Genomic DNA, 24,868 nt, shown 5'->3' with positions numbered 1-24,868 from the left:
ACTCATTAGTTAAAAGTGTTAGTTCTGAAATACATCAAATAAGTGGACTGACTTGGGGTACCCAAGGATAGATTTGGGAAACACGGGCATAGAATATTCCAGAACTGGCAGACCCAGTATGGCCACGACTCCACATGAGAGAACTTTGATTTGAATGGGAGTATCCATTGGTTCTATCTATTCTGATGGGAATCGTATTAACGCCCATTGTTTACGTTGCCCGTGCATCGTCAATGGGCCACGTGGTGCATTCTGGGCAATTCTGGGACAAGAAGAGCACTCCTTCAAGGAGTGAATGGGAGTCAATTGGGCGCTAGTTCAAAAACCCAACATAAGCATGAATTACGTGAACAATAAGTACAACATTACAAATCTTTCCGAGATGTGAGATAATTAACTTTGTCCCTGCAATATCGTATAGCTTTGGAATTGTGACATTTCGTACTTTTGAGGAAAATAGGCAGGTTTGTCGACTCATACCCTGACCAAGAAGGGATTGCATGACGATTAGCTTAGCAACCACGCGACACAGTATGACAACGTGAACGCGATTGGTCAACAGTCTGCCGGGTGGGGCGTTATATGCTCCTCCATTCATTGCCCAATACGATTCCTATCTCCTCCTTTCTCTAATATATCAGCCTACACGCTGATCGCTTTCTGACATCTTAGAGTCGCTCTTCCTGATCAGCGGTGTGGTTGCTAGGCACTCGTCCATCTCTGACCAATGAGGAGCATTGCTACTGGAGAGTGGGCTGTTTCCAGGCACCTGTACCTCTTCACATTGAGCAGTACTGTGATGGACTCATGAAGTGGCCCATCTATTTTATTCCCAAGTGGAACACATTTCAATGTAATTTGATGGAGAAATATAATTGACCCTCTACAACCTCTCAAGTCTGTCATAGCTATTTATGCAGAAGGTAGTGTAATGACAATTTTATGATCAGGCAGTTTCATGGGGGGGGGGGGTGCACATGGGTGCACAAGAAAGACAGCAACAACAAGGCAGCTGTATACATGTCGTCCCCCACAAATTATGCAGCGCCCCACTTGGACCAATCATTGTGTAATTATGCAAATGTCGGATCTGCATGGCAAGATGCATCATTCACCCAATTTCCCCTCTGGGGATCAATGACATTTATTTAATTCAATTCAGGTCACCCTGGCGGTGGCTAATGCTAGCTAGCATGAGGACGAAAAGTGCAGTTTTCCGGGAAAACTAACAGTATCTCAGGCTTCTCGATGGAGCAGTGTTGTGAGAGGTCAAATTTGGAGTACAGTGGCATATCCCATTCCTGCATTTGAGGTATGTATTCTGATGCACATCTCGCGCCGGCTCCACGGTGTCTTACTGTAACCATGATTGCATTCTGACCCCAGTGCAGCTCAGTGTAAACAAGCGGAACGGTAGGGTCGGTATCTTCTGGCAAAACCTAGATCTAATAGATGTACCTGTTCATAGAACTCATTGACGATGCCCTCGGTCCACTGTAGATGCAGGTCCTTGTGTTTCAGTGGGCCGTTGATGTCCGCCAGTTTGATGCACATCTGACACACCAGCAACCGGTCGTTCTCATTGGACCAGTCGATGCCCGAGCAGCCATCATCACCCACCTGGAGAGAAGCGAGGGTTAAATGAATCTCAAATGCCTTTCCTCGTGTCCTCACATCCTCTATCCCTACCTCCTTTCAACCTATCAGAGAGAAGCCAGGAGAGCGTAAGAGCAAACAAACCTCAGATCTTCTCCTACAGGCTTGTTACTGACATACTGTAAGTTGTCCATCGCCAGAGAAAATGACACAGCGCCTCAGTCCATTCAGCTGTAGATGCGCTGTACATCAAAGAGAAATGTATAGATTAGAAGCTCATGACCATTGGTTCTGTTTACCTTGGCGTTGAACTCTGCCAGGAAGTCAAAGTGTTTCTTGAGGTCGGTGGCGAGGATGGCCTCGATGACCAGGAAGCGGAAGCGTTTGAACTCCACATGCTCCAGGTTGCCCAGGAAGTTGTACTCTGGCCGGGACATGAACAGGTTCCAGGCCGACGCAGCGTGGTGGTTCTCTAACACCGAGCGGTCGTTATATAGCACGGCCTACAGGGGGAGACAGAGAGCAACGCGTCACTCATTAGTTATCATTGGTGCATCTCAGTGGTCCCTTTGTCTTCCTCCATTTATCTCTTCAGTGATCTGAGAAGAACACAAGATAAGAAAGTATTATTGGTGGACATCTACCGGGGATGTTGCTTTCACCTTTCCAGTTCCTTTAGTTAGATCCATCCATCCATCCATCCTCTCCCTCTTCTTCCTCCCTCCTTCCCTCTCTCCCTTCCTACCTGAGGAGCGCTAGTCGCCACGAGGAAGGCGTTGGTCCGTCCAGGATGGTCGTAGTCATGCATGGCTGCAGCCACATACAGAGCCATGAGCTCCAGGGATGGGATGAGGCCAGACAGACATCCATAACCCTCCTCCATCACCGCAGACATCTTAGAGACCAGGAACCCTGTATGGCCTATATGGCTGGGGGTGAGGAGCCCACTGTCAGAGTCTGGACACACACACACACACACACACACACAGGGATAGAAGGGTCAGAGAGATAAATGAGGTGAGGGGTGACGGTCATTGTCGTAAACAAATCAGAAACCTTAGCACAAAACACTTGGGTCAATGGGTGTTGTGTGTGCGCGTTAGCGTGCTAATGTGTGGGCAAATGTGTATATGGGATGACATGAGCATCAGAAAACAACAAGAATTACAGACAGCCAGCCACCCTGCCCCTCAGCCATCAGAGTAGGCCATCTGCCAGCCAAGTCAGACAGATTTTGTGAAGAACAAACAGATCAAGATCAGCGCGTTGACATTGGCGTCTGTTGTGTTCCTCTGGAAGAGATAGGCTTCTATGGAAACAGCTCTACATAGAGAGCGAGAGGTAAAAGAACTGTCGATGACTATGAACTAACGGTCATCTGATCTCACTGGAAACATTGCTCTGGGAACTTCCACAGCCTCCGGTCTGCAAACTGTAAGGCTGATTGATGTAATTATGCCATTTCACATAAGCTACTGATGTGGTTGGTGTGTATGAATTAATACAGCAGCTAATTGAGCCCCAGAAGGATGCCATCAGCAACAAGCATACAACAGTAGGCTTATAGACATAGGATATTAGCCTCCGTCAGAACACAAAGGAACGGAGAGTGGAGGAAAGGAGTGTGCGCGCACGCGTGTGTGTGTCCGTGCATGTGTGTATGCTTGTATTTGCATATGCACGTGTATGTCCTCACCAGAGTCAGAGCTGTGGTCTGTGAGGAGGTTGGGCAAGCCTGGCACGGCCTGGGTGGTGAGGTACCACACGGCATGGAGCACGTCAGTGGCATGGATCCTGTTGTGGTCTGCATGGGGAGGGAGAGGAGATGCCAACTGTAGTACTAACTTAGTCCACTGGATGATAATGATGCCTCACAAACCATACAGAGACAGGTGGAGGTAGAGGGAACAGAACTAGTGCTGTGATTGCATTGAGAAAGCCAACCACTCCCTCTTGTGGATAGAATAGGCAGTGCTACCACCACAGCTGCACAAGAGTTTGGATTACGGTAGCTTCAATCAAATATTTTTGATATTCTCGAGTACTTGATGTAACTGTGTGTGTATTTTCAAAGCATATTCACATCGAGGATTGATGGTAACGTTTGCTCACATGGGATATCCCTGTATCCGTTCTCCAGAGCATGGAAATAGTTCATGAACTCCTTGACAGGAATCTTGAACGTCTCAAACAGTCCCGTGTCCTCAAACAGGCGGTAGGAAACCTGGAACACACATAGAGCAGCCTTATCCCATCCACCTAGTTAGCCTCTTCACACCTGAAGCTGTGATCCTGCTCATGGGTCTTTCCCCGAAATGAGTCCCCTTTGTGTCCCTTTGATATTTTAAGTAGAAATCGTGCACCAATATTGAATTAAAAGCCTGTTATATTAAATGAAGTGCACTTTAATATAGACCAAGTGAAACATTCAATACATCTGATTGGTTTATATGATTAACGACTTTCTGAAAAATTCTGCATTTTGACATGTCCCTCTGTGTATAACCGTGTGAGAACTTTGGGTCGACAAGGGAGGGGTGGGTGGAGAAAGTTATATAAGGCCATATAGGTCCACTAATACAGGACTCGTAAAGGCCCAGTGCACAACCCCAGCACCCCTACTCCCTGCTGCTATGCCTCTGTGCACCGTCTGTGACTTCTAGCAAGATTTGAACTCACTTAATCCCAAAATGTTCACCATCATTGTAAAACCGTGGTTACTTTGGCGCGTCGATAGTCATTTCTCAAGCGTATTATTTATTTCATGTGATTAAAGGTCAGCCCTGCTAAGTGAACCAGAATTCTCGTTTTAACGTGGTGAAACTAATTCCTTTTAAATATTTGTTTCAAAAGAAAAATGTAACATTTAATAATCAAATCATAGTGTAAAAACAGTGAGCGGGTCCTACTCTTTCTGGCCATTTCTGGTGTTTTGTGGTAGGAAACTGAGTAACACGTCAACTCTGTTACCCACAGATAGACAGACAGGCTAGACGTGTTTTAAAATAACTTTCCAGTGAAATACTCACTTTTAAGTGTATAATCTGTTCCCTCATAACCAATTCATGTTGTCGACTCATCCTATACTCGTATTTGTGGCCAAAGCATAAATTGGAGAAGAAAAACACATCGTCAACACTGTTACGGTCAACCCTGTTACAGTCAACCCTGCTACTTTATTTGGCACTTAATAGGCACTGTTATTATCTATGCATAGTCACTTAAATAACTCTACCTACATGTAAATATTACCTCAATTACTTTGACACCGGTGCCCCCGCACATTGGCTCTATCCGGTACCCCCTGTATATAGCCACATTATTGTTATTTACTGCTGCTCTTTAATTATTTACCTCTTATCTCTTACTTTTCTTTTAGGTATTTTATTAAAACTGCATTGTTGGTTAAGGGCTTGTAAGTAAGCCTTTCACTGTAAGGTCTACACCTGCTGTATTCGGCACATGTGACAAATAAAATTTGATTTGATATTATAGTCATTTTTTATGAACTTCTTGAGATGAGAACATGTTTTTTTATTAAGTTGAACATGTGCTATTCATGACAGAATGTTACAATTAGGTGAAATAGAAAGTTGTTTTTCACCAAGATACACTTCCGAAATGGAACTCATTTTGTGGAACGACCCTACTGCCGTCTTGGTGTACAGTACACTGCAAATCCAATTACTTGTAACTCCTGTTTCAACCAGTAGATAGCAGTGTAATCCCACCCATATCTCACAGTGCTTTATTCACAGGCATCCCTCGATGGCCAAATCGGTGAGCGGATTCCTCTGTCTATCAAAGCCCCTAAATTTTGGAATAGCTGTTCCTGTCAGGTAAGAGGGGCAGACACCATTGAGGCTTTTACATCACGTTTAAAACCCCACCTTTCTAGCTTGGCCTTTAATCAGTGACTGTTTAAACATCATATGTGTTTTATGCTCTTTTTATTCATACTTTTGACTGCTTCCTGTTTGCTTGAACTATTTTTCATTGCATTGTCGTAATGTATTTTCTTAATTGTGTTGCGATTTTAAATGCATTTTAAATACACTTTGGTTTAAAGTCTGAGCCATTCTCTCTTGATTCACGATAGACTGTTTTCACCACAGTATTCTGACTTGTTTACCTATCCTTACCTGGATGGGTCTGGGTTTTTCTCAATTGGCTCTACAGTAGCTAACCTTACCTGGCTGAGGATGCAGCCTAATCTCCACCCGGTTAAAAACTATCCTCACCTAGCTAAGTCTCACCTGTTCTCACCTGACTAAGGCTGTATCTATCCTTACCTGGCTGAGGATGCAGCCAGACTGTCAGTGTGTCTTCTCCGCCAGGTTGAAGATGTGCTGTTCTCACCTGTACTTACTGGTTCTCACCTGGCTGAGGCCTGTTCTCACCTGACTGAGGCCTGTTCTCACCTGCCTGAGGCCTGTTCTCACCTGCCTGAGGCCTGTTCTCACCTGCCTGAGGCCTGTTCTCACCTGCCTGAGGCCTGTTCTCACCTGCCTGAGGCCTGTTCTCACCTGCCTGAGGCCTGTTCTCACCTGCCTGAGGCCTGTTCTCACTGAGGCCTGCCTGGCTGAGGCCTGTTCTCACCTGCCTGAGGCCTGTTCTCACCTGAGGCCTGTTCTCACCTGCCTGAGGCCTGTTCTCACCTGCCTGAGGCCTGTTCTCACCTGCCTGAGGCCTGTTCTCACCTGCCTGAGGCCTGTTCTCACCTGGCTGAGGCCTGTTCTCACCTGGCTGAGGCCTGTTCTCACCTGGAGGCCTGTTCTCACCTGTCTGAGGCCTGTTCTCACCTGCCTGAGGCCTGTTCTCACCTGCCTGAGGCCTGTTCTCACCTGCCTGAGGCCTGTTCTCACCTGCCTGAGGCCTGTTCTCACCTGCCTGAGGCCTGTTCTCACCTGGCTGAGGCCTGTTCTCACCTGGCTGAGGATGCATCCTGAGCGGCCATGTGTTTTCTCCACCAGGTTGAAGATGGGGAAGTTCCAGCTGTTGAGTTGAGTCATCAGAGGATCCAGCTCTGACATCACCAGAGGCTCTGGGTCCAGGATAGGCTGTGTGTCCTAGAGGTCAGGGGTCAGGATCAAGGGTAATTTCAAGTAGCTATGGGTAATAGTATGTTACAAGTAGGGTAGTGCACTTTATAGGGAAATAGCATGTTATTTGGTATTTGCTCTTCGAATCAAATAAATAATTTCATAATGTGTTGATTTATTGACATTGCAGCCATGAAATGTTTAGCATATTTGTAGACCCATTTTCATTCCACTCAATGCATTTCTATAGAGGAACCTACCTCTAGAGGTGGCATTAGGGGTTGCAGGACGATGCCCTCTGGCTGGTACGACCTGCATCCATCCTGGGTGTCCGAGGGCTTCTTGGCCCCCTCCACGTCCTCCTCGTTCTGTGCAAAGTCACTGCTGTCACTGTGGTTGGTCTCGTTGGTGCTCTCACAGTCTGACGACGCCACTGCCGGGTCATCTTATAGGACAGAACAGATCGGGGGTCACAGGTTAAGTCAGGTGGTTGACACGCTCACGACGCAGCAAATAGAAATGTAACACTAAGAGAGAAGTCATATATGAAGAAGTAGATAAGTGTCCTTTTACTACTTACCAGGGTGAGGTATTCTGTCCCCTTTGTCCATAGATCCCTCCCCATGGCTCAGCCTGCTGTACGGTCTACCACAGCTGAGAGAAGGACAAAGGACAGATAAACAAAAGATATTCAAAACATGTAAACAACTACGATATGAAAAAAGGCTCTACATTTATATCTAATGGGAGAGGAGAAAAGAGAACAAGAGGATAAGCGAAGAGTTAACCACATCAGTAGCGTTAGAGGAAACAAGGCCAGATAAAAGGCCAACGAGTCCAGGTCAGTGATCACTTCTCACATCATCAGACCAGCTGTTCTAGCTGAACCAGGATCAACGACATTCTTCCTCTCAACACAGCCAGAGCCAAGGGTGTATATTTGTATTTATTAAGGATCCCCATTTGCTGCTGCCAAGGCAGCAGTAGTCCAGGTGACAAGACTAGGTCCTGTAGAACCTGCCTTGTTGATAGTATTGTTAAGAAGGCAGAGCGCTTTATTATGCACAGACTTCTCCCCATCTTAGCTACTGTTGCATTAACATGTTTTGTCAATTACAGTTTACATTCCAGGGTTACTCCAGGCAGTTTAGTCACCTACATTTGCTCAATTTCCACATTTTTCATTACAAGATTTAGTTAAAGTTTACGGTTTAGTGAATGATTTAACCCAAATACAATGCTTTTAATTTTTGAAATATTTAGGATTTATTTCTTTCCACCATTCTGAAACTGACTGCAGCTCTTTGTTAAGTGTTGCAGTAATTTTACTCCCCGTAGTAGCTGATGTGTATAGTGTTAAGTCATATGCATACATAGACTTTGCCCAAAGCCAGTGGCATGACATGACATTAGTAAAGATTGAAAAAGGTAAGGGGCCCAGACAGCTGCCCTGGGGAATTCCTGATTCAACCTGGATTATGTTGGAGAGGCTGTCATTAAATAACACCCTCTGTCTTCTGTTAGACATCTATAACGTCAAAAGCCACTCTGAGGTCTAATAAAACAGCTCCCACAATCTTTTTATCATCAAGTTCTCTCAGCCGATCATATCCACTCGTACAAACCATAACAAAACGTATCACAATGGAAATGAGAGTTTCTATCGGACAGGTTCAGGTACAGTAGGTCCCTCCCTGTTTGTTTCCGTTTGGTTCCTAGTGAATACACCGCAGTACTCCCTTCCCATGTCAACAACACAGCCCTGGCCTCCATTACTTACTTTATCATTTCCTTAATGTCCACCAACTCAACACTTATAACCCTCCCACATCCAGCCATTCATTATTGTCTTTATGTATTTCTTCTGTGGTGGACTTTTCTTCCTTAGATCACTCATCTTAATAACTGAACATCTTGTCGTCGCCATAAAAACAACATATACTCCTTATCCACGTCTTCTTCTCTTAGAACATTGCAGTGGGACCTTCTCTGTGACTCTCTGGCGTGAGTCCATATGCCTCAGAGAAAGTCTCTTTCTATCTATTTCTCTCTCCTTTGACTGTCTCATCTCTCTCTCTGGCATGAGTCCATATGCCTCAGAGAAAGTCTCTTTCTATCTATTTCTCTCTCCTTTGACTGTCTCATCTCTCTCTCTGGTGTGAGTCCATGTGCCTCGCTCCCCCCTCTCTCTCTTTCTTTCTTTGACTGTCTCATCTCTCTCTCTGGCGTGAGTCCATGTGCCTCATAGGAAGTCTCTTCATCTCTCTCTTTGACTCTCTCCCCTTGACACTCACCCCTCCCTCCCTCTCTCTCTCTTTGACACTCACCCCTCCCTCCCTCTCTCTCTCTTTGACACTGTCTCACTCATCCCTTCCCATGTGCCTCAGAGGATCTCCGACTCTCTCCCCCTCCTCTCTCTCTCTCTTTGACTGTCTCACTCATCTCTCTCTGGCTCTCTCTCCATGTGCCTCAGAGGATCTCTCTCTCTCTCTCTCTCTCTCTCTCTCTCTCTCTCTCTCTCTCTCTCTCTCTCTCTCTCTCTCTCTCTCTCTCTCGAGACGTGACTGGTTACTCATCTCTCACCCTTTGTAATACACATACACACGGAACAGAAACACACACAGGACGATGAAGCAGCATGATGCCGTTAAACAACGTCTCTTCTCCGATTCAGCGAGGCTGAGCTCAAAGCTACATGCACGACTTCCTCAGTCTCTGCTTCAGTGTCTTCTAGACAGCGCTGCCAATGATCAGTGAAGTAACGGGCAAGAATGCGACATTCAAGCTTTTCTCTGTGTGTATGTTCTGTACCTCTTTGTGACAGCAGAAAGGGCAGTATCTGTTTTGTGTATATCTGTAAGTACGTGTATGCTACCTGATGCAGAGAGATGGTGGCCCCCAGTGCGGTGTGGTGGAGCTAGGTGCACTGATGCTGTGTGTTAATGCTCTGTGTGGGGCCTGGGGGTCCACAGGCCTCTCTCCCTGGCTGTCCACAGGGTCCGGTAGGTCCACAGAGCAGGACTTGGTGGTGGGGCTGGAGACAGGGGTCCCCTGGACCGGAGGGGAGTGGCAGGGAGAGTCCAGAGGAGATATATTGGAGGGGGGGTAACCTGGAGAGAGAACAGGGTTATTAGGAGGGAAGACGCGTTCAACGAAATGTAACAAATCAGATCACGATTTAAACAAAGACAAAATAGAAATTGCACATACTGCCCACACACATGCACTGACACAGACACACACTGAATGGACAGAGAATGGGTTGACCCGTCTCTTGCATCTCTTACATGGCCCCATAACATTAGAATCATTCTAAATGACCTGTTCTCTTCTGATGGACTAAAAATATCACTCTCTGTTTGTCACGCAAAGTGTCTACACACACACACTCACACACCTGGTCTGGTCATGCGTCTGTTGTAGAGGTGGTTGGAGGTGGCTGAAGCAGAGTAGGAGGCAGACATGGAGCGACTCTTTGAGATGGTGAGCATTACAGAGCTGTTCCACGACTCACTGTTCACCATGCTGGAAAACACACGGGATATCAAAACCTCAGTAAGTCACAATACTCTAACACACAGGATGCCACAACCACAGTCTGTCTGCACTGTCTGTTGAATGCTGTTATGGTGAACCGTGTTGCTTTTCGCAATTAAACAGAGCATCTATTCAACTTCCATTGTCCCTGAAGAGTGGCAGATCAGACACTACCATAACACCATCACCTCCACAACATGAACCCTCCACTCTTAGAAAAAAAAGGTGCTATCTAGAACATAAAAGGGTTCTTCCACTGTCCCCATAGGAGAACCCTTTGAATAACCCTTTTGTGTTCCATGTAGAACCATTTCCACAGAGGGTTCTACATTGAACCCAAACGGGTTCTACCTGGAACCAAGAAGGGTTCTCCTATGGGGACAGCCGAAGAACCCTTTAGGAACCCTTTTTCCTGAGAGTGTACTGGGTGGTGACCCCAGCAGTATTTTAATCCTGCTCTGACATACAGGATAAAAATCTCCCTGGGACATTTATTCTAGAATGTTTTGTCTCCAGGAAGCCGCCAAAGAGCCAGACTGAAGTCTGCAGATACCGATCTGACTTCAGGATTAACTGTTACACTCTGAGCTTCAACCAATATCTCAAAAAGAGGAACAATTTAGATGATAAATAATAGCAGCAAAAGGGATGTTGTTTTGGCCCGAACAACACAGATTGGTCCCGGGAGAGTACAGCCAGTTCTGAGCCTGACACAGAGTGAAAATGGAATGAATCACAAAACGGGTGTGCATTATCATCTGTATGTCTCAAACAATCCTATCATCTCAGGTTAGGTGGTTTATTCTGCATATTTCTTACCCATATCCAAACCTTTAGGATCTACAAAGTGCTATGAGGTAGAGGTTAGAGAGTATAGGGTAGGAAGTAGAGGACTAGGGTCAGTTTAGGACTGGGCAACAGACTGCTGGATGCTAAAACGCAGTCTCTGTACAGATGAAGGCCAGCTGCCTTGGAGGAGCACTCCACAGGACTGGGGTCACAAACAGTCTCCTTCAAAGACAGGCATACACATAGAACATCCTACGTTCTCCAGTTCAAACTCCCACATGACCCATCCATCATTCACCACTTAAGAAAATATATCAGTGTTGCACGTGCATTACAGGTCTAATATTTCACTATTGTGACGGGCTGTAAAGGAGGAGGGTTTACAGCTGGGGAGGGCCTTGTGCTGGCCTCAGGATGACCCCTACGGGAAGTTACTCGAGCAGCAGGAAGCACGTCGGACGTCTGGATGTGGAGAGAAATAAAGACGAGCAGAGAGAGAGAGAGAGAGAGAGAGAGAGAGAGGGAGTCTATCGAGGAGGAGAGGGGCTGCTACCTGCATGGTGGTTGACTAAGAGTGAGATAGGGAGAAAAAGAGGGAAAGACGAAGGAAGTATGTGAGAGAGAGAGGGAGAGAGATGGCGAGAGGGAGAGAGAGATGGAGAGAGGGAGAGATGGCGAGAGGGAGAGAGAGAGATGGAGAGAGGGAGAGAGAGAGAGAGATGGAGAGAAAAGGGTAGTAGAGGATAGTGCATGATACCTGCATGGTGGACTGTCGTGGAGGGGTTTGATGCTGGCAGAGCGGTCTCTGCGTACAGGTCCTGGTTCTATGGTGGGAAGACCTGTAGCTGAGGTGGTGGTGGTCCATGTAGAGGAGATCCTTCTCAGCAGGCCTGGAGGCAGGCTCCGTCGCAGACGCTACAACACACACAACGTTGTGGGTTCGGTCCAGCTCTCTGAACAGCTAATCAAATCAAATGGTATTGGTCACATACACACATTTAGCAGATGTTATTGCGGGTGTAGCAAAATACATCTGCTTGTAAACATTTGATTCTCTACTCTGCACCGACAACATCCTGGACGGGAGACCAGAGGTCAACCACTACAGTACAGACATGATGAAAGGAGAAGAACATTTGAGGTAGGCAGATGATGGTTTTCCGGTTGATAATGGAAAGTGACAGATGGAAGACCTGGAGGAATGTCCTCAGAATCATTTGGTCGGAAAAGTGTTACTTTTTAACCACAGTAAAATGTGGCAAAACAAATCTGTGCCAGGTCAAATCTTCCAATGACTGCATGATTCATTATTATCAGTTCAAATAACATAACACATGCTTGAGAGATTAGTTTGAATTAATTTTATTTTGTGATGATACAAAGCATACTGTATAGTATAGTATTAACTTAATCTTAATGAAACTAATTTTATCCATAATTTGGTAGATATGTTTTAAAGTAGTGGATAAAAGCACCATTGTTCATTGACTAAAGAGAGAGAGAACAGAACCAGAGAAAAGCCTTGCTGACAGGAACATTAATATTTCACTCTTTCCTGGGCTTGTGTGTGTGTGTCTGTGTGTGTGTGTGTGTGTGTCCCAGCATATTAATCCATCTGAAACACACACACCCTGTGCACACCCTTATTTAGTCTCACCTCTGCACTAAGTGCCTGCATGCATTTTGAAGTGCTGGCCTTGTAAAACATTAAAAGGTTTCTGTAGGAATGTCTGTCAATGTTCACTACATTACAGGGTCTTTCCAGCATGGGGAGGTGAAGTGGGGATGTATGTGTGTGGACGAGGTTGAGAGGAGTGTGCGCGTGTGCGTGTGTGTGTGTGTGTATATGTGTGTGTGTGTGTGTGTGTGTGTGTGTGTGTGTGTGTGTGTATGTATGCATGCATGTACAGTTGAAGTCATAAGTTTAAATACACTTATGTTGGAGACATTAAAACTCATTTTTCAACCACTCCACAAATTTCTTGTTTTTTGGCAAGTCAGTTAGGTAATCTACTTTAGGCATGACACGAGTCATTTTTCCAACAATTGTTTACAGACAGATTATTTCACTTATAATTCACTGTATCACTATTCCAGTGGGTCAGAAGTTTACATACACTAAGTTGACTGTGCATTTAAACAGCTTGGAAAATTCCAGAAAATTATGTCATGGCTTTAGAAGCATTCTGATAGGCTAATTGACATAATTTGAGTCAATTGGAGGTGTACCTGTGGATGTATTTCAAGGTCTACCTTCAAACTCAGTGCCTCTTTGCTTGACATCATGGGAAAAACAAAATAAATCAGCCAAGACTTCAGAAAAACAATTGTAGACCTCTACAAGTCTGGCTCATCCTTGGGAGCAATTTCCAAATGCCTGAAGGTACCATGTTCATCTGTACAAACAATAGTACGCAAGTATAAACACCATGGGACCACGCAGCCATCATACCGCTCAGGAAGGAGACTCGTTCAGTCTCCTAGAGATGAATGTACTTTGGTGCAAAAAGTGCAAATCAATCCCAGAAAAACAGCAAAGGACCTTGTGAAGATGCTGGAGGAAACAGGTACAAAGTATCTATATTCACAGTAAAACCAGTCCTATATCGACATATCCTGAAAGGCTGCTCAGCAAGGAAGAAGCCACTGCTCCAAAACTGCCATAAAAAAAGCCAGACTACGGTTTGCAACTGCACATGGGGACAAAGATCGTACTTTTTGGAGAAATGTCCTCTGGTCTGATGAAATAAGAATAGAACTGTTTGGCCATAATGATCATTGTTATGTTTGGCGGGAAAAGGGGGAGGCTTGCAAGCCGAAGAACACCATCCCAACCATGAAGCACGGGGGTGGCAGCATCATGTTGTGGGGGTGCTTTGCTGCAGGAGGGACTGGTGCACTTCACAAAATAGATGGCATCATGAGGAGGAAATTATGTGGATATATTGCAGCAACATCTCAAGACATCAGTTAAAGCTTGGTCGCTAATGGGTCTTCCAAATGGACAATGACCCCAAGAATACTTCCAAAGTTGTCGCAAAATGGCTTAAGGACAACAATGTAAAGGTATTGGGGTGGCCATCACAAAGCCCTGACCTCAATCCTATAGAAAATGTGTGGGCAGAACTGTAGGCCTCCTTGCTCGCGTGTGCGAGCAAGGAGGCCTACAAACGTGACTCATTTACACCAGCTCTGTCAGTTAGCGATGGGCCAAAATTCACACAACTTATTGTGGGAAGCTTGTGGAAGGCTACCTGGAACATTTGACCCAAGTTAAACAATTTAAAGGCAATGCTACCAAATACTAATTGAGTGTATGTAAACTTCTGCCCCACTGGGAATGTGATGAAAGAAATAAAAGCTGAAATAAATCCTTCTCTCCTATTATTCTGACATTTCACATTCTTAAAATAATGTGGTGATCCTAACTGACCTAAAGGGAATTTTTATTTGGATTAAATGTCAGGAATTGTGAAAAACTGTACAGTTGAAGTCGTAAGTTTACATACACCTTAGCCAAATACATTTAAACTCAGTTTTAAATCAGTTCTTCACGGCTGGGATGGTGTTCTTTGGCTTGCAAGCCTCCCCTTTTTCCTCCAAACATAACAATGGTCACTGGAATTGTGATACAGTGAATTATAAGTGATATAATCTGTCTGTCAACAATTGTTGGAAAAAATAATTTGTGCCGTGCACAAAGTAGATGTCCTAACTGACTTGCCAAAACTATAGTTTGTTAACAAGAAATTTGTGGAGTGGTTGAAAAACGAGTTTTAATGACTCCAACCTACGGGTATGTAAACTTCCGACTTCAACTGTATGTATGTATGTGTGTGTGTGTGTGTGTGCCTCCCAGCATATTAATCCATCTGAAACACACACACCCTGTGCCTCCCGGGACAGTCTTGTCACCCTACTCTTTCTTAAGCCTCTCTCTCAGGACCATGGATTAGTATTTCCATTGGTTATAACATGAGTACAGTCATTGTCGTCCGTATGACATTTATATGACCTGATGGTGAGATGGACACAGTGTGATTGGCTCAAAGACTCAGAGGCTTGGAGCAGGATTCAAAGGGTTGCAGAGGTCCAGATGTCTGATGCTATCGAGGTGAGCCATGTCTCTTCCAGTTACTCACAAAGACAGTCTGTGTCACAGCCAAGGGGGAGGGGTCAAGTCTCGTCCTATCAGGGTCTGGCCCACTTCCTCATATCAGCCCTGGTTTGTGTCTAATGGGCTCTAAACATTACCTCATTGAATCTATTCTGAAATCTATCTGGGTCTAAAAGCATGTCAATACTACTTTGCTATGCATAAGGTTCTAGTAAATTAAACTATATTGAACAAAAATATAAACACACAGTACAACAGTTTCAACTATTGTACTAGGTACAGTTCATATTCGGAAATCAGTCAATTGAAATCAATTCATTAGGCCATAATCTATGGATGTCACATAAGTGGGCAGAGGCACAGCCATGGGTGGGCCTGGGAGGGCATAGGCCCATCCCCTTGGAAGCCAGGTCCACCCACTAGGGAGCCAGGCCCAGCCAATCAGAATGACTTTTTCCCCACAAAAGGGCATTATTACAGACAGAACTACTCCTGAGTTTCATCAGCTGTACGAGTGGCTGGTCTCAGATGATCCCGCAGGTCAATCCAGATGTAGAGGTCCTGGGCTGGCATGGTTGTGAGGTCAGTTGGAGGTACTGCCAAATTCTCTAAAACAATGTTGGAAGCGGCTTATGGTAGAGAAATTAACATTACACTCTCTGGCAACAGCTCTGGTGGACATTCCTGTAGTCAGCATGCCAATTGCATACTCCCTCAAAACTTGAGACATCTGTGGCATTGTGTTGTGAGACAAAACTGCACATTTTAGAGTGGCCTTTTATTGTCCCCAGCACAAAGTGCAACCAACACTTTATATGTTGCGTTTAAATTTTTGTTCAGTATATTTAATACAATTCATCCATTTCATGTGAAATTTTCCATATTATTTCATTGAGATATACGCCTGGGATGCTGTTTTTCACTACAGTCTAATACAAAACATTGGTTTGGCTGCATTTGTCAGAGGAAAAGGTTTTGGGGAGAATTCAAGCTTAAATAACTTCTCTAATCTAACACCATTATCATCAGAGGTACACAGTGTGAGCAAAGCAGCTTATCCTCTGGACTGCATTTAGCAAGTCTCTCTCTGTCCCAGGCCCTTAGACTGAGTTAACAACACCCCCCCCCACACACACACACACACACACACACACACAGAAGGGGAATCCCAAAAAAATAAAACTCCAATATTCCGGAGTAGCACATCTCTTCTCTGGAATTTCAGAAAGTGTTTTGTCTAGCAGACCGAGCTTCACGACGGCTTTTATACAAGAAACAGAGATGGAACTGCACAACCAGACATCCCCTAAAACAAACCAGTTTTCTGATCCGAGGGGAGAAGGAAGGAAGTAAAGGGGCAGTGTGGACTGGGTAGCAGATGTAAGGGCCTCACCTCCTCACTACGACCTTCTATAAATTGTGTTTTGATTACTTTAAACCATCAGAGAGAGTAAGAGAGAGGGGGACGGACACTTATGTTGGACGGACACTGTTTTATTCAGATAGACTGTGTTGACACAGCTGTGGAGAATCCCAGATAAAACAGCAACAGCTCAGGAACCAGATGCTCTCAGTGGTGTTTGTCTGTACTCAGAAACAGACAGAATGTCACCTTTAATTCACAGAGTGAGTGGAGACCAGAAATGTGGTCAACAGTCTAGCTAGGAGAGTAGAGCACTACAGTATCAGATACAGTAGATGGTGAGATGAGACAGAGGGGTTAAGGGGTAGTGGGGTCTAGACTGCTAAACACAGGTGTGGGTAGCAGTTATAGGGAGTAGGGTAAGGGTTTGGGGACCGATACACGTGATATAACGAGCTATATGTCTGTAAAGACCTGGCTGTTATGATATAATGACCCCAGAGATGTAATTTAATGGGTACTCAGTAGAGGTCGAGCGATTAATCGGCATGAGCGATTAATTAGGGCCGATTTCAAGTTTTCACAACAATCGATAATCTGCCTTTTTGGACACCGATTATGGCCGATTACATTGCAATCGTAGAGGAAACGGCATGGCAGGCTGACCATCTGTTACGTGAGTGCAGCGTCAAAGGGACCTTGTGGCTGCAAGTAGTCAAGTTAAGTTACTAGCTAGCATTAAACTTATTTCATAAAAAAATCTATCAATCTTCACATAATCACTAGTTAACTACACATGGTTGGTGATATTACTAGGTTAACTAGCTTGTCCTGTGTTGCATATAACCAATGCAGTGCCTGTTAATTTATCATCAAATCACAGCCTATTTCAACTTCGCCAAATGGGTGATGATTTAACAAAAGCGCACTTGCGAAAAAAGTACCATCGTTGCACAAATGTACCTAACCATAAACATCAATTCCTTTCTTAGAATCAATACACAGAAGTATTTTTTGTTTTTTAAATCTGAATATTTAGTTAAAAGACATTCATGTTAGCAGGCATTATTAACTAGGGAAATTGTGTCACTTCTCTTGCGTTCAATGCAAGCAGAGTCCCGGTATATGCAACAGTTTGGACCGCCTAATTTGCCAGGATTTTACATAATTCTGACATAACATTGAAGGTTGTGCAATATAACAGAAATATTTAGACTTAGGGTTGCCACCCGTTTGATAAAATACGGTTCCGTATTTCACTGAAAGAATAAACATTTTGTTTTTTCGAAATGATAGTTTCCGGATTTGACCATATTAATGACCAAAGGCTTGTATTTCTGTGTTTATTATGTTATTATTAAGTCTATGATTTGATGTTTGATAGAGCAGTCTGACTGACCGGTGGTATGTAGCAGCAGGCTTGTAAGTATTCATACAAACAGTACTTTAGTGCGTTTGCCAACAGCTCTTAGCAATGCTTCCAGCACAGCGATGTTTATGACTTCAAGCCTATCAACTCCCGAGATTAGGCTGGCAATACTAAAGTACCTATAAGAACTTCCAATAGTCAAAAGTATATGAAATACAAATGGTATATAGTGAAATATTCGACTCGTCATAATTCCTGTAATAACTACAACCTAAAACTTCTTAACTGGGAATATTGAAGACTCATGTTAAAAGGAACCACCAGCTTTCATATGTTCTCATGTTCTGAGCAAGGAACTTAAATTTTTTTTTACATGGCACATACTGCACTTTTACTTTCTTCTCCAACACTGTGTTTTTGCATTATTTAAACCAAATTGAACATGTTTCATTATTTATTTGAGACAAAATAGATTTTATTTATGTATTATATTAAGTTAAAATAAAAGTGTGCATTGTTCATTCAGTATTGTTGTAATTGTGAGTATTACAAATATATGCATATATATCGGCCAAGTAATCGGTATCGGCTTTTTTTGGTCCTCCAATAACCGTTATCGGTATCGGCGTTCAAAAATCCTAATCGGTCCACCTCTAATACACAGCATACACTGTGCATTATAACGATGTTCATAGTTGACTAGCCACAATGACTAGTGCAATGCTTGGGTTTCTATGAGCCATGCCACGAGTCCGTTTTTCCCTGACCTGAAAACGTCACCTGACAAGGAAAAACTGGGCCCTAGCTACAGCCTACATAACCCTAACTACATCAGTGGAATCCATAAAGAGTTCAATGAGGCTGTTTAAGCTTCTCTGGGTATCCTGCATAGCATCACATGCTTTATTTAGTCTCACCTCTGCACTAAGTGCCTGCATGCATTTTGAAGTGCTGGCCTTGTAAAACATTAAAAGCTTTCTGTGGGAATGTCTGTCAATGCTCACTACATGATAGGGTCTGTCCAGCATGGGGAGGTGAAATGGGGATGTATGTGTGTGGACGAGGTTGAGAGGAGTGTGTGTGTGTGTGTGTGTGTGTGTGTGTGTGTGTGTGTGTGTGTGTGTGTGAGAGAGAGACGTGCTAACTAACAGAGAATATTAACATTCAAGGCGTTCTCATTGAAAATGTAGTTAATTAAAATCGGCAGAATAAAAAATGTGGCACGCACAAAACCTGTGTATGTATGTGTGTATGCGTACTTACGTACACGTGTCTATAAAAGTACAGTAGCCTTTACCTTTGGGATGGCCAGTTTCTCTCTCTCTGGCCAGTCCTCGGAGTCGGAGCAGGTGTGTGTGTCGCTGAGTGCCTGCAGAGGGTTGATTCGAGGCCGGTGCAGCGGCTGCAAACTGATCTGGGTACTGAGCAGGTTACTGACAGCCCGCAGGGAACTGCAGGTGTTGGAGGGCAGAGAGGGGTCTGCCAGCAGGTCTGAGATCAATCCATGGGCTTCCCCCATCACCGCTATGTCCACCACCACACCGGTACCCGATGACTTGAGGAAGAGAGAAGGAGAGAGGGAGAGAGGGGGGTGGGGGGGGTGGAGAGAGAGAGGGGGGGAAGGAGAAGGGACAAGAAGCAAGGGAGTGTAGGGGAGAGAAAGATGGTGAAAGAGAGTCATTTGGCGCATCTCCTGTTCAGGAAAGCTGACGCGGTGCAAAGGTGATGCTATCACTATGCTAGGCAGACGTCACCGCATGCTGACGCACACAGATTCTGCCTCTGCCCTGATACGTACTGTACCTGTGTGTGGGGGGAGGGGGATTGCAGAGGAGGAGAGACAGAGAGGGCCAACAATGAGTTTAAGAGAGAGGGGGGGTATGAAAGGGAGTAAGGGGAGAAGGAGGGGACATGATATCCTCCTTTATCTAATTTAATCTCTAAGAGTGTCAGAGGAAACACAACCAGTGGGTAAGGAGGAAGGCTGTCTGAATCTTTGTGATTCATCCTGCCATTCCTTGGAATCCACATTCATCCCATACATATCCCAGGACAGTATGTGTGTGCGCGTGCGTCTGTGTCACTCCAGCTCCCATTGAAAACTGGGTATTGGCAAGGTCATGATAGAATAGACAGACTAGTGGTTGCTGTGGCAACAGACTAGCTTCTGTGGGTCACACACACACACTAAACAAGCTGTTTGTGACAGGGGCCTCTATGTTTTGGCAGCCAGATGCATCCACTCTGATATCTGACATTAAAGCAGACAGGAAGCCATGTCGGGGAGACAGTTTCACAGCAGGACACTGCTCTTCAATGGGATGTCTTTGCGTCTGCAACACGTTATCCATTTTGGAGTCCGTGGAGGTGGGATCTTGCCAGTGTAAAGCCGGAACGAAAAAAGACAGCTATAGCTCAATACAAAACTACTGCTCAACACACAGAGACACATATAAAGAAAAGGCGTCCAACGTTCAGACCAAAAGCCAGGCTACCACACTAGTGCTAGCACGAGTAAAAAATAATATTTAGATACTGTAGATCTCGTATTAAGATGATGGAAGAGCAGCTGACATTGTTTAGTCTCTAAGCATGGAAGCAGCTAATCTTATCCAAGACAACTCTTAACTCCATACGAATCCATACAGCTGTGTGTTCTGAGTCACACACACACACACACACACACACACACGCACGCACTCTTCTCTTTTGTTAAAATACATTTTACTATTACTTAAGGGGCTTTCACACCAAATTGGATTGATGTGTTTTAAACTTTTTAAAAAAAATATCTTAGTTTGGTTCGTTTGGACTGGTGTGAGCACTATCCACACTCGGGAGCACACTAAACAACGCACCGTGGGTCACTCCAAAAGGGTTGTCTCGGTCCGATTCAATTGGTACGGTGGTGCGGTTCACTGTAGTTGAGAACGCAGTCTGGACCAAACACAGGATAAGAACCAAAGTTCCGCATTATTATTGGTTGTTTGACTGCGAGCATTTGATGAAATACACACATCATAATTTGAGATCTCTGAAACATTCTGCTAATGGCAGGGCATTTGTGAGCGCAGATTCTTACTACAGATTTTGAGAACTACATAATGAAAATGTATGTTTAGTAGAAACAAGTATGATACATACTCAAATGTACTACTATGACGATGACTAGGATTTGACTTCAAAGTAAATACTAAAAAGATCAGCGGTGTGCTGGATGTAACAAATCAAACCACAGTTTATTGGTCACATACACAGACTAGTAGATTGCAGTAGGTGCAGCGAAACGCTCGGTGTTTCTAGCTCCTACAGTGTAGTAATACAACATCAACCCAATACCACTATGCAAATCATCCAGAAAGTCCAAAACAAAAAATACAGTAAACATGTATCCAAAGTATAGCATGCTTTAATCAAATTGCATTGGCTAATGCAGTACTGTAATATATACCATGTACGTAGCAGACAGTTTTACCCAAATTGACAACAGTCCACACATTTTGGTATGTGACGCCATTGAGAATCGAACGAACAATTATGGTGTTGTTATTGAATGAACTGAGCAGGACCACTACCTGCCATCCCCATGAGTCTACCACCCTCCTTATTTAACTAGGCAAATCAGTTAAGAACAAGTTCTTAGTTACAATGACGGCCTATCAGGGAACAATGGGTTAACTGCCTTGTTCAGGGGCAGAACGCTCTAACCACTAGACTAATGAGGAATGGAATGATATCAATTCAGACCTACAGTATGTCAGGCTTGGATTCGCCATGCCAAAAGGTTTTCCCCCAGGTGCATAAACAATGAGGATATTTACTGTGATTTCGATGAGAACCTATGGCCAAATGCTCAAGATGACTTGTTGCAAACTAACCCCCGCTAAATATGATGTTCCTTTCATTTGATAACATTGCGACATATATGTCTTCAATGATCACACATGGGATATACATTTTGGAAATGTGATGTTCAGTCAATAATGGGGAGTGCTAGTGTATTGCCTAATGTGAAAACAGTGTAATGTACTTTCATTTACAGTACTGTAACATACTACATTCAAAGGGTCATTTTTTTGCTTTTGGATGAACTGGTTGTTAAAATAACTACATTGAGAAGATATCATTATGCTGTGTTTTGGTGATAAATCCTATGTGCTCGTTTATATTTCACAGAAAACATATTTTGAATGAATGCTGGTGTGACGAAAGACGTCGACAAACAAAATGAACGCACAATGAAAGGGTTTGAATGTAAAGACGGGCTGCGTTACAAGTGCTACCATTTTGGAGTTGAGAACAATAACCACATATAGAACCAAAGCGATGAAAGAAACGATGATTGCCACGACATAGCACGGCCTCCCGTGTCTTTCCACTTTGATAACAAAACAACTGGAGTCAACGTAGCACTGTATTGTTCTTAAGGGGATAATACACTCCAGCTAGTTGTGATCACAGTAGTTTATAAATAAATCTGAATAATGTATTTAACGGTGCAAACCCTTCCCTAACCCAGACTGCATTGGGCCAATTGTGCACCGGCCTATGAGGCTCATGATCACGGCCCGGTTGTGATACAGCCCGGGATTGAACCAGGGTCGGTAGCGACGCCTCTAGCACTCTAGACATGCAGTGCCTTAGATGGCTGCGCCACTCAGGAGCCCCGGGAGTAAGAGAGTGGTGGAGTCACTGGAGACTAAACTAAACTAACACATCATAACAGTACACTGTTAAGAGTACTGATCATTGCTGTCTGGAACATCTCCCGCTTTGTGACCATGCCTCTGTTGCTGTGTGTGTGTGTGTGTGTGTGTGTGTGTGTGTGTGTGTGTGTGTGTGTGTGTGTGTGTGTGTGTGTGTGTGTGTGTGTGTGTGTGACTGCTCTAACTCCTACAGAGGTGATAATTGTATAAATAACCTAGGAAGTGATGGGAGATGCTGAGAGCAGCCTGGATAGCAGTGACCATCTCAATCACACAGGGACAGTAGAGGGAGTCACAATAACACAACATGACAACTCCACAGCAACCTGTGCACCGCCCTATGAGTGTTGGTGAGACATTCAGTGGAAGAATGGAAGAGCTGGTGTCTTATGTCGAAACCCCCTGTATCCGTCACTTGCAATCTGAGGGCCCACGAAGCAACATCTCATGCTAGGACCGAGGGTTGTGGAACTCTGTTCTATATATCACAAATAAGACAAGAGGGACAGATGGTGTTTTTTCTTGTTTCAGACGTTAGACAAAACCTTACAATAAATCCATGTTGAGTTTCCGATCAAAAATCAATGGAGCAGAGACCCACATACCACTGTGTGTGTGCTCCTCTCTGTGCGTGCCTGAGACCACCCGACAGCAGTCGCCAGGGCGGATCAATGTGTTGACCTGGTAACCAATGCAGCACATGCAGGTCATCCAAGCCATGTCAGAGCAGACCCATAATGGGCACCTCCTGTCATAGCAGAGTTGGGCCATAATGGACGCCTGGATGCCAGTTGCCTGTCAATGTCAACATGCCGCTCTCGCTGTAACAAGATCTCATAGTTTCCCCCCGAAATTCAACGTATTATGATGTCGATTTTTGAAGCATTAATTCCACATGGTTATAGGGTTAACACAGAAACAACTCAAAGGGTAACAGTTTAGGCCGGGGGTATTCAACTCTTACCCTACGAGGTCCAGAGCCCGCTGGTTTTCTGTTCTACCTGATAATTAATTGCACACACCTGGTGTCCCAGGTGGGTCTAAATCAGTCCCTGATTAGAGGGGAACAATAAATTTTAAAAAATGAGGTCCAGAGTTGAGTTTGAGGTGTTTAGGCATTCATTCCGATTGGTTAAGGTTAGGGCTATGGTTTGGGGAAGACTTAAAACAAATCATTAAAAACAACGTGCTATTACCAGGAACACACGCACATGCACACAAACACAGTGGTATGTGGGTATCATCTCTCTGCTCCATTGATTCGGGCTCCCGAGTGGTGCAGCGGTCTAAGGCACTTGCATCTCAGTGCTTGAGGAATCACTACAGACACCCTGGTTTGAATCCAGGCTGTATCACAACAAGCCGTGATTGGGAGTCGCATTGGGCGGTGCACAATTGACCCAGCGTCATCTGGGTTTGGCCGGTGTAGGCTGCCATTGTAAATAAGAATTTGTTCTTAACTGACTTGCCTAGTTAAATAAAGGTAAAAAAATGTTAAGTATTCTCACGTCTTGCTAGAACATTGTGAACTGCAGTGGCACAACAAGCTCCAGCATCATAAGTTTGCACCCAGTGCTGGACAATCGCTTTTAATCTTTTTTGTGAGTGTGGAGGAAGGCATATATCGACGTTTTCAAATGTCCGAAATGGAAGTTTATTTCTAGTGATCAGGCTGCTCTCCAATCTTCCTGCCCCCCTACAGCTCTTTTCCTTAAAAAAAAATAGTACTTACTATCTTGTCTCATCGCTCATCGAAAGTCATGCGTCCCCCGAAACACAACCCAACCAAGCAGCACTGCTTCTTAACACAGCGCGCATCCAACCCTGGAGCCAGCCGCACCAATGTGTCGGAGAAAACACCGTGCACCTGGCGACCTGGTCAGCATGCACTGCGCCCGGCCTGCCACAGGAGTCGCTGGTAGGATACCCCTACCGGCAAAACCCTCCCTAACCCGGACGACGCTAGGCCAATTGTGCGTCGCCCCACGGACCTCCCAGTCGCGGCAGAGCCTGGGCGCGAACCCAGAGTCTCTGGGGGCACAGCTGGCGCTGCGATGGACCACTGCGCCACCTGGGAGGCCCTAGCTCTTTTCCTTTTACTTCTCTTTCTTTTCAGTCCCGTTCCTCTCCTCTCTACTCTCTGTTTCCGGTCTGTACCCGTACCGGCAGACGTGTTAAGTGTTAGGGGGAAACGGTTTAGTTCAGGAAAGGCACGTCCACAGCAAAAGGCTAAGCTCCTGGATGTCAATTAAGGCAGCCTCCCTCACACCTCTCTGATTCAGAGGGGTTGGGTTAAATGCGGAAGACACATTTCAGTTGAATGCATTCAGCTGTACAACTGACTAGGCT

The 24,868-nt window shown here is 44.7% G+C and overlaps 1 protein-coding gene across 2 annotated transcripts in view; it reads right to left on the bottom strand.

Moving 5' to 3' along the window:
• The window catches only part of LOC112215036 (cGMP-inhibited 3',5'-cyclic phosphodiesterase A), an 81,602-nt gene that overhangs the window by 5,741 nt on the left and 50,993 nt on the right, over window positions 1-24,868 (bottom strand). For both annotated transcript variants that reach the window (XM_042298064.1, XM_042298065.1), the window contains 12 exons: window positions 19,111-19,368; window positions 11,722-11,879; window positions 10,036-10,163; window positions 9,514-9,748; window positions 7,219-7,292; window positions 6,899-7,083; window positions 6,525-6,665; window positions 3,709-3,820; window positions 3,293-3,400; window positions 2,342-2,553; window positions 1,896-2,099; window positions 1,459-1,620 (listed from right to left, as the gene is read on the bottom strand). In XM_042298064.1, coding sequence (XP_042153998.1) covers window positions 1,459-1,620; window positions 1,896-2,099; window positions 2,342-2,553; window positions 3,293-3,400; window positions 3,709-3,820; window positions 6,525-6,665; window positions 6,899-7,083; window positions 7,219-7,292; window positions 9,514-9,748; window positions 10,036-10,163; window positions 11,722-11,879; window positions 19,111-19,368 — 1,977 coding nt within the window. The remainder of the gene's footprint in view (window positions 1-1,458; window positions 1,621-1,895; window positions 2,100-2,341; window positions 2,554-3,292; window positions 3,401-3,708; window positions 3,821-6,524; window positions 6,666-6,898; window positions 7,084-7,218; window positions 7,293-9,513; window positions 9,749-10,035; window positions 10,164-11,721; window positions 11,880-19,110; window positions 19,369-24,868) is intronic.

The sequence above is a fragment of the Oncorhynchus tshawytscha genome, linkage group LG15 (assembly GCF_018296145.1).
Source record: "Oncorhynchus tshawytscha isolate Ot180627B linkage group LG15, Otsh_v2.0, whole genome shotgun sequence".
NCBI classification, from domain to species: domain Eukaryota; kingdom Metazoa; phylum Chordata; class Actinopteri; order Salmoniformes; family Salmonidae; genus Oncorhynchus; species Oncorhynchus tshawytscha.
This window is presented reverse-complemented; position numbering and strand designations above follow the sequence as displayed.